The following is a 10489-nucleotide window of genomic DNA, read 5'->3' as shown; positions in this document are numbered from 1 at the left end:
CCTTAACATCTCCATACAAAAAGAACAGTCAGATCGGCAGACATTCTGGCTACTGAAATAGAGCAGAACTTTATAATTTAGATAAGAGACCCCACCGAAATTAACGTAAGGGAGGTCCTCTGCCCTTTCTCCACCCCTTGTCGAAACCAAAAGGTGTGGAAAGCCAGGAGACATCCCCTTGTGGATTTCTTTGTGAGTTTTTAATTCTTACCTTTATGCTTTATACTTGATTGTCAGCAATTGGTACTAGAACGTACAGTCATCACAGCGATATTTGATTCTGCGCTTCCCCCTCCCTGGAGTACAAATCGATAGTAAATAGTAAACATTTAAATTATAAATCATCAATAGAAAATAGAAAAATGGGAAGTAAGGCAGTGCAAAAAAAAACCGAGAGGCTGGTCCGGATATTTGGAGGGTACGGCCCAGATCCGGGTCAGGATCCGTTCAGCAGTCTTATCACAGTTGGAAAGAAGCTGTTCCCAAATCTGGCCGTACGAGTCTTCAAGCTCCTGAACCTTCTCCTGGAGGGAAGAGGGATGAAAAGTGAGTTGTCTGGGTGGGTCGTGTCCTTGATTATCCTGGCAGCACTGCTCCAACAGCGTGCGGTGTAAAGTGAGTCCACGGACGGAAGATCGGTCTGTGTGATGTGCTGGGCCGTGTTCACGATCTTCTGCAGCTTCTTCCGGTCTTGGACAGGACGACTTCCATACCAGGTTGTGATGCACCCTAGAAGGATGCTTTCTATGGTGCATCTATAAAAATTAGTGAGGGTTCTAGGGGACAGGCCAAATTTCTTTAGCTTTCTCAGGAAGTAAAGGCGCTGGTGGGCCTTGGCAGTGGACTCTGCTTGGTTGGACCAAGTCAGGACATTTGTGATATTGACCCCGAGGAACTTAAAGCTTTTGACCTGTGACACCGACGTAAATGGGGTTGTGCGGTCCGCTACTCCTTCTGAAGTCAACAACCGATCCCTTCGTCTTGCTGACGTTGAGGGATAGGTTATTGTCGTTGCACCATGAAGCAGTTGTTTGAACACGGCAGCCATTCTCGAACCAGAATACACAGACTCGACCTTAAACCATTATTCCCAGGAATCTGAGAACCCCCCACCCCAGTTCCCTAAAAACTTTATCAGGAAGGCCCGAGGCGAGCGTCAGCCCACCATTGGGGTGGGTGAGTGTCCAGCGGGGCTTGGGGGGAGAGGAGAGGGAGGGACTGAGGTGGGGGCAGAGGGTTTGGGGGTGGGAGGGAGCGTGACAGGGGCTAGACCAGGCTTCAACCGCGACCCCCGTTTTCCCCGCAGCTGGCCGGCGACCAAATCGCAGAGCCCTGCGCAACGACAAGGACAAACCCCTGCCACCTCTCCTGGCCCGGGTGGGGGGCAACATCGAGGTAAGCGGAGGCCCCTGGCCTCTTGTTACCCCTCACCCTCCCTCCGTGCCCCCTCAATCCCACCTCCCCCCCTCGATCGCCCCTCACCCCATCCCTCGGCCTTGACTCTCTCCCCCTCCCTTGACCCCGACTCTCTCCCCCTCCCTCGACCCCGACTCTCACCCCTCCCTCAACCCCATCTCTCTCCCCCTCCCTCAACCCCGCCTCTCACCCTCTCCCTCGACCCCGCCTCTCACCCCCCTCTCGACCCCGACTCTCTCCCCCTCCCTCGACCCCGACTCTCCCCCTCCCTCAACCCCATCTCTCTCCCCCTCCCTCAACCCCGCCTCTCACCCTCTCCCTCGACCCCGCCTCTCACCCCCCTCTCGACCCCGACTCTCTCCCCCTCCCTCGACCCCGACTCTCCCCCTCCCTCAACCCCATCTCTCTCCCCGTCCCTCAACCCCGCCTCTCACCCTCTCCCTCGACCCCGACTCTCTCCCCCTCACTCGACCCCATCTCTCTCCCCCTCCCTCAACCCCGACTCTCTCCCCCTCCCTCGACCCCGACTCTCTCCCCCTCCCTCGACCCCGACTCTCTCCCCTCCCTCAACCCCATCTCTCTCCCCCTCCCTCAACCCCGCCTCTCACCCTCTCCCTCGACCCTGCCTCTCACCCCCTCTCTCGACCCCGACTCTCCCCCTCCCTCGACCCCGACTCTCCCCCTCACTCGACCCCATCTCTCTCCCCCTCCCTCGACACCGCCTCTCACCCCTCCCTCGACACCGGCTCTCACCCCTCCCTCGACCCCGCGTCTCTGCCGTCCCTCCACCCCGCCTCTCACCCCACGACCCCACCTCTCACCACCCCGACCCCGACTCTCTCACCCCTCCCTCCACCCCGCCTCTCACCCCTCCCTCCACCCCGACTCTCCCCCTCCCTCGACCCCGACTCTCTCCCCCTCCCTCGACCCCGACTCTCACCCCTCCCTCAACCCCATCTCTCTCCCCCTCCCTCGACCCCGCGTCTCTGCCGTCCCTCCACCCCGCCTCTCACCCCCCCGACCCCACCTCTCACCACCCCGACCCCGACTCTCTCACCCCTCCCTCCACCCCGACTCTCCCCCCCTCCCTCAACCCTGCCGCTCGCCCCTCCCTCGACCCCGACTCTCCCCTCCCTCGACCCCGACTCTCCCCCAACATTCTGAACCCACGCCTTCACCTTCGCCCTCTCGTTCTGCCGGCCCCCGGTCCCCTGTCCCTGCACCTCTCGTCCCCCCACCCCCACCCCCTGTTGCCGTCGGCAGCCTCCCCACTGATCAGACTGCTCTGCCCAGGTCCTGGGCTTTAACGCCCGCCAGCGAAAGGCATTCCTGAACGCCATCCTCCGGTACGGGATGCCCCCGCAGGACGCCTTCACCTCCCAGTGGCTGGTTCGTGACCTGCGGGGCAAGACCGAGAAGGAATTCAAGTGAGTTGGCTGGGGAACGCCCTGACAGGGGCCGCAGGGGACTGACACGGCTGTGGGGAGAGAGTGGGACAGTGGGATTAATTTGGGACTGACAGAGGACTGTGGGGAGAGAGTGGGACAGTGGGATTAGTGTGGGGAATGACACAGGACTGTGGGATGAGAGTGGGACAGTGGGATTAGTGTGGGAAATGACACAGGGCTGTGGGGAGAGAGTGGGAGAGTGGGATTAGTCTGGGGACTGAGAGGACTGTGGAGAGAGAGTGGGACAGTGAAATTAGTTGGCGGACTGACAGGACTGTGCGGAGAGAGTGGGACAGTGGGATTAGTTTGGGGATGGACACGGCTGTGGGGAGAGAGTGGGACAGTGGGATTAGTGTGGGGATTGACACAGGACTGTGGGGAGAGAGTGGGACGGTGGGATAAGTGTGGGGACTGACCTGGGGCTGTGGCGAGAGAGTGGGACAGTGGGATTAGTTTGGGGACTGACACAGGACTGTGGGGAGAGAGTGGGACAGTGAGATTAGTGCTGGGACTGAGAGCTGTGGGGAGAGAGTAGGACAGTGGGATTAGTGTGGGGACAGACAGAGGGCTGTGGGGAATGAGCGGGACAGTGGGATTAGTTTGGGGACTGAGACAGGAGTGTGGGGAGAGAGTGGGATAGTGGGATTAGTGTGGGGAGTGATACAGGAGTGTGGGGAGAGAGTGGGACAGTGGGATTATTGTGGGGACTGACACAGGGCTGTGGGGAGAGAGTGGGACAGTGGGATTATTGTGGGGACTGACACAGGGCTGTGGGGAGAGAGTGGGATAGTGGGATTATTGTGGGGACTGACACAGGGCTGTGGGGATAGTGGGATAGTGGAATTAGTTTGGGATTGACACAGGGCTGTGGGGAGACAGTGGCAAAGTGGGATTAGTGTGGGGACCGACCTGGGGCTGTGGGGTGGGAGTGGGACAGTGGGATTAGTGTGGGCACTGACACAGGACTGTGGGGAGAGAGTGGGACAGAGGGATTAGTGTGGGGACTGACAGGGCTGTGGGGAGAGAGTGGGACAGTGGGATTAGTTTAAGGACTGACCCAGGGTTGTGGGGAGTGAGTGGGACAGTGGGATTAGTGTGGGGACTGACACAGGGCTGTGGGGAGAGAGTGGGTCAGTCGAATTAGTGTTGGGGCTGACACAGGGCTGTAGGGAGAGAGTGGGACACTGGGATTAGTTTGGTGTCCGTTACTGGGCTGTGGGGAGACAGTGGGACAGTGGGATTAGTTTGGGGACTGACAGAGGACAGTGGGGAGAGAGTGGGACAGTGGGATTAGTTTGGGGACTGAGACAGGGCTGTGGAGAGAGTGTGGGACAGGGGGATTAGTGTAGGGACTGACAGGACTGTGGGGAGAGAATGGGACAGTGGAATTAGTTTGGGGACTGACAGAGAACTGGGGAGAGAATGGGATAGTGGGATTAGTTTGGGGACTGTGAGGACAGTGGGGAGAGAGTGCGACAGTGGGATTAGTGTGGGGACTGACACAAGACTGTGGGGAGAGAGTGGGACAGTGGGATTAGTTCAGGGACTGATACAGGACTGTGGGAGAGAGAGAGGGGCAGTGGGATTAGTGTGGGGACTGACAGGACTGTGGGGAGAGAGAAGGACAGTGGGATTAGTTTGGGGATTGTCACAGGGCTGTGAGGAGAGAGTGGAACAGGTTGATTAGTTTGGGGGCTGACACAGGACTGTGGGGAGAGAGTGGGACAGTGGGGTTAGTGTGGGGACCGACACAGGACTGTGGGGAGAGAGTGGGACATTGGGATTAGTTTGGGGACTGACACAGGATTGTGGGGAGAGATGGGACAGTGGGATTAGTGGGAGACAGACAGGGCTGTGGGGAGAGAGTCGGACAGTGGGATTAATTTGAGACTGACACAGGTCCATGGGGAGAGAGTGGGTCAGTGGGATTAGTTTGGGGACTGACAGAGGGCTGTGGGGAGAGAGTGGGACAGTGGGATTAGTTCAGGGACTGATACAGGACTGTGGGGAGAGAGAGAGGGGCAGTGGGATTAGTGTGGGGATTGTCACAGGGCTGTGAGGAGAGAGTGGAACAGGTTGATTAGTTTGGGGGCTGACACAGGACTGTGGGGAGAGAGTGGGACAGTGGGATTAGTTTAAGGACTGACCCAGGGTTGTGGGGAGTGAGTGGGACAGTGGGATTAGTGTGGGGATTGACACAGGACTGTGGGGAGAGAGTGGGTCAGTCGAATTAGTGTGGGGGCTGACACAGGGCTGTACGGAGAGAGTGGCACACTGGGATTAGTTTGGTGTCCGTTACTGGGCTGTGGGGAGAGAGTGGGACAGTGGGATTAGTTTGGGGACTGACAGAGGACAGTGGGGAAAGAGTGGGACATTGGGATTAGTGCGGGACTGACACAGGATTGTGGGGAGAAAATGCGGTAGTGGGATTAGTTTGGGGACTGACACAGGACAGTGGGAAGAGAGTGGGACAGTGGGATTAGTGTGGGGACTGACACAGGGCTGTGGGGATAGAGTTAGACAGTGGGATTAGTGTGGGGACTGGCACCGGGCTGTGGGGAGAGAGTGGGACAGTGGGATTAGTGTGGGGACTGAACTGGGATTGTCGGGAGAGAGTGGGACAGTTGGACTCGTTTCGGACTGACACAGGACTGTGGGGAGAGAGTGGGACAGTGGGATTAGTGTGGGCACTGACACAGGGCTGTGGGGAGAGAGTGGGACAGTGGGATTAGTGTGGGCACTGACACAGGGCTGTGGGGAGAGAGTGGGACAGTGGGATTAGTGTGGGCACTGACACAGGGCTGTGGGGAGAGAGTGGGACAGTGGGATTAGTGTGGGGACTGACACGGCTGTGGGGAGAGAGTGGGACAGTGGGATTAGTGTGGGGACTGAACTGGGATTGTCGGGAGAGAGTGGGACAGTGAGTTTAGTGCTGGGACTGACCTTGAGCTGTGGGGAGAGAGTAGGACAGTGGGATTAGTGTGGGGACTGACACAGGGCTGTGGGGAGAGAGTCGGACACTGGGATTAGTTTGGGGACTGACACAGGACTGTTGGGAGGGAGTGGGACAGTGGGATTAGTGTGGGGACTGACACAGGGCTGTGGGCAGAGAGTGGGACAGTGGGATTAGTGTGGGGACTGACACAGGGCTGTGGGGAGACAGTGGGACTGAGGGATTAGTTTGGGGACTGACACGGGTGTGGGGAGAGAGTCGGACAGTGGGATTAATTTGGGACTGACACAGGACTGTGGGGAGGGAGTGGGACAGTGGGATTAGTGTGGGGATAGACACATGGCTGTGGGCAGAGAGTGGGACAGTGGGATTAGTGTGGGGACTGTCACAGGGCTGTGGGGAGAGAGTCGGACAGTGGGATTAATTTGAGAGTGACACAGGTCTATGGGGAGAGAGTGGGTCAGTGGGATTAGTTTGGGGACTGACAGAGGGCTGTGGGGAGAGAGTGGGACAGTCGGATTAGTGTGGGGACTGACGCAGGGCTGTGGGGAGAGAGTGGGACAGTGGGATTAGTTTAAGGACTGACCCAGGGTTGTGGGGAGTGAGTGGGACAGTGGGATTCGTGTGGGGATTGACACAGGACTGTGGGGAGAGAGTGGGACAGTGGGATAAGTGTGGGGACTGACACAGGGCTGTGGGGAGAGAGTGGGACAGTGGGATTAGTGTGGGGACTGGCACAGGGCTGTGGGGAGAGAGTGGGACAGTGGGATTAGTGTGGGGACTGAACTGGGATTGTCGGGAGAGAGTGGGACAGTTGGACTCGTTTCGGACTGACACAGGACTGTGGGGAGAGAGTGAAGACAGTGGGATTAGTGTGGGCACTGACACAGGGCTGTGGGGAGAGAGTGGGACAGTGGGATTAGTGTGGGGACTGACACAGGGCTGTGGGGAGAGAGTGGGACAGTGGGATTAGTGTGGGGACTGGCACAGGGCTGTGGGGAGAGAGTGGGACAGTGGGATTAGTGTGGGGACTGAACTGGGATTGTCGGGAGAGAGTGGGACAGTTGGACTCGTTTCGGACTGACACAGGACTGTGGGGAGAGAGTGGGACAGTGGGATTAGTGCGGGCACTGGCACAGGGCTGTGGGGAGAGAGTGGGACAGTGAGTTTATTGCTGGGACTGACCTTGAGCTGTGGGGAGAGAGTAGGACAGTGGGATTAGTGTGGGACTGACAGAGGGCTGTGGGGAATGAGCGGTACAGTGGGATTAGTTTGGGGACTGAGACAGGAGTATGGGGAGAGTGTGGGATAGTGGGATTAGTGTGGGGAGTGATACAGGAGTGTGGGGAGAGAGTGGAACAGTGGGATTAGTGTGGGGACTGACACAGGGCTGTGGGGAGAGAGTGGGACAGTGGGATTAGTGTGGGGACTGACACAGGACTGTGGGGAGAGAGTGCGACAGTGGGATTAGTGTGGGGACTGACAGAGGACTGTGGGAGAGAGTGCGACAGAGGGATTAGTGTGGGGACTGACACAGGACTGTGGGGAGAGAGTCGGACAGTGGGATTAGTGTGGAGACTTACACAGGGCTGTGGGCAGAGAGTGGGACAGTGGGATTAGTGTGGGGACTGACACAGGGCTGTGGGGAGACAGTGGGATTGAGGGATTAGTTTGGGGACTGACACGGGTGTGGGGAGAGAGTCGGACAGTGGGATTAGTGTGGGGACTGACACAGGACTGTGGGGAGAGAGTGGGACATTGGGATTAGTTTGGGGACGGACACAGGGCTGTGAGGAGAGAATAGGACAGTGGGATTAGTGTGGGGACTGACACAGGGCTGTGGGGAGAGAGTAGGACAGTGGGATTAGTGTGGGGACTGACACAGGGCTGTGGGGAGAGAGTGGGTCAGTGGGATTAGTGTGGAGACTGACACAGGATTGTGGAGAGAGAGAGTGGGACAGTGAGTTTAGTGCTGGGACTGACCTTGAGCTGTGGGGAGAGAGTAGGACAGTGGGATTAGTGTGGGGACTGACACAGGGCTGTGGGGAGAGAGTCGGACAGTGGGATTAGTGTGGAGACTTACACAGGGCTGTGGGCAGAGAGTGGGACAGTGGGATTAGTGTGGGGACTGACACAGGGCTGTGGGGAGACAGTGGGACTGAGGGATTAGTTTGGGGACTGACACGGGTGTGGGGAGAGAGTCGGACAGTGGGATTAATTTGGGACTGACACAGGACTGTGGGGAGGGAGTGGGACAGTGGGATTAGTGTGGGGATAGACACATGGCTGTGGGCAGAGAGCGGGACAGTGGGATTAGTTTGGGGACTGACAGAGGGCTGTGGGGTGAGTGGGACAGTGGGATTAGTTTGGGGACTGACACAGGGCTGTAGGGAGAGAGTGGGACAGTGGGATTAGTATGGGGACTGACACAGGGCTGTAGGGAGAGAGTGGGACAGTGGGATTAGTGTGGGGACTGACCTGGGGCTGTGGGGAGAGAGTGGGTCGGTGGGATTAGTGTGGGGACTGACCTGGGGCTGTGGGGAGAGAGTGGGACAGTGGGATTAGTGCGGGGACTGACACAGGACTGGGGAGAGAGTGGGACAGTGGGATTAGTGTGGGGACTGACACAGGACTGTGGGGAGAGAGTGGGACTGAGGGATTAGTGTGGGGACTGACACAGGGCTGTGGGGAGAGAGTGGGACAGTGAGTTTATTGCTGGGACTGACCTTGAGCTGTGGGGAGAGAGTAGGACAGTGGGATTAGTGTGGGACTGACAGAGGGCTGTGGGGAATGAGCGGTACAGTGGGATTAGTTTGGGGACTGAGACAGGAGTATGGGGAGAGTGTGGGATAGTGGGATTAGTGTGGGGAGTGATACAGGAGTGTGGGGAGAGAGTGGAACAGTGGGATTAGTGTGGGGACTGACACAGGGCTGTGGGGAGAGAGTGGGACAGTGGGATTAGTGTGGGGACTGACACAGGACTGTGGGGAGAGAGTGCGACAGTGGGATTAGTGTGGGGACTGACAGAGGACTGTGGGGAGAGAGTGCGACAGAGGGATTAGTGTGGGGACTGACACAGGACTGTGGGGAGAGAGTCGGACAGTGGGATTAGTGTGGAGACTTACACAGGGCTGTGGGCAGAGAGTGGGACAGTGGGATTAGTGTGGGGACTGACACAGGGCTGTGGGGAGACAGTGGGATTGAGGGATTAGTTTGGGGACTGACACGGGTGTGGGGAGAGAGTCGGACAGTGGGATTAGTGTGGGGACTGACACAGGACTGTGGGGAGAGAGTGGGACATTGGGATTAGTTTGGGGACGGACACAGGGCTGTGAGGAGAGAATAGGACAGTGGGATTAGTGTGGGGACTGACACGGCTGTGGGGAGAGAGTAGGACAGTGGGATTAGTGTGGGGACTGACACAGGGCTGTGGGGAGAGAGTGGGTCAGTGGGATTAGTGTGGAGACTGACACAGGATTGTGGAGAGAGAGAGTGGGACAGTGAGTTTAGTGCTGGGACTGACCTTGAGCTGTGGGGAGAGAGTAGGACAGTGGGATTAGTGTGGGGACTGACACAGGGCTGTGGGGAGAGAGTCGGACAGTGGGATTAGTGTGGAGACTTACACAGGGCTGTGGGCAGAGAGTGGGACAGTGGGATTAGTGTGGGGACTGACACAGGGCTGTGGGGAGACAGTGGGACTGAGGGATTAGTTTGGGGACTGACACGGGTGTGGGGAGAGAGTCGGACAGTGGGATTAATTTGGGACTGACACAGGACTGTGGGGAGGGAGTGGGACAGTGGGATTAGTGTGGGGATAGACACATGGCTGTGGGCAGAGAGCGGGACAGTGGGATTAGTTTGGGGACTGACAGAGGGCTGTGGGGTGAGTGGGACAGTGGGATTAGTTTGGGGACTGACACAGGGCTGTAGGGAGAGAGTGGGACAGTGGGATTAGTATGGGGACTGACACAGGGCTGTAGGGAGAGAGTGGGACAGTGGGATTAGTGTGGGGACTGACCTGGGGCTGTGGGGAGAGAGTGGGTCGGTGGGATTAGTGTGGGGACTGACCTGGGGCTGTGGGGAGAGAGTGGGACAGTGGGATTAGTGCGGGGACTGACACAGGACTGGGGAGAGAGTGGGACAGTGGGATTAGTGTGGGGACTGACACAGGACTGTGGGGAGAGAGTGGGACTGAGGGATTAGTTTGGGGACTGTCAAAGGGCTGTGGGGAGACAGTCGGATTTGGGATTAATTTGAGACTGACACAGGTCTATGGGGAGAGAGTGGGGCAGTGGGATTAGTTTGGGGACTGACACAAGACTGGGAAGAGAGTGGGACAGTGAGATTAGTGTGGGGACTGACACAGGGCTGTGGGGAGAGAGTTGGACAGTGGGATTAGTTTGGGGACTGACACAGGGCTGTGGGGAGAGAGTGGGACAGTGGGATTAGTTTGGGGACTGACACAGGGCTGTGGGGAGAGAGTGGGACAGTGGGATTAGTTTGGGGACTGACAGAGGGCTGTGGGGTGAGTGGGACAGTGGGATTAGTTTGGGGACTGACAGAGCGCTGTGGGGAGAGAGTGAGACAGTGGGATTAGTGTGGGGACTGACACAGGACTGTGCGGAGAGATGGGACGGTGCGATTAGTTTGGTGACTGACACAGGGCTGTGGG

At 57.9% G+C, this 10489-nt stretch overlaps 1 protein-coding gene across 1 annotated transcript; it reads left to right on the top strand.

Moving 5' to 3' along the window:
• Positions 1-1270: 1270 nt before the first annotated feature.
• LOC140192792 (chromodomain-helicase-DNA-binding protein 4-like) lies at positions 1271-2860 on the top strand (the record flags this gene model as incomplete). The annotated part of the gene is made up of 2 exons (XM_072250266.1): positions 1271-1395; positions 2710-2860. Coding segments are annotated over 2 exons (263 nt in total), but the record flags the coding sequence as incomplete, so codon positions are not given.
• Between the last annotated feature and the right edge of the window lie 7629 nt (positions 2861-10489).

Source organism: Mobula birostris, unplaced genomic scaffold (assembly GCF_030028105.1).
Source record: "Mobula birostris isolate sMobBir1 unplaced genomic scaffold, sMobBir1.hap1 scaffold_2657, whole genome shotgun sequence".
Classification (NCBI taxonomy): Eukaryota; Metazoa; Chordata; class Chondrichthyes; order Myliobatiformes; family Myliobatidae; genus Mobula; species Mobula birostris.
Note: the sequence above shows the minus strand (reverse complement) of the source record. Positions and strands in the feature narration are given on the sequence as shown.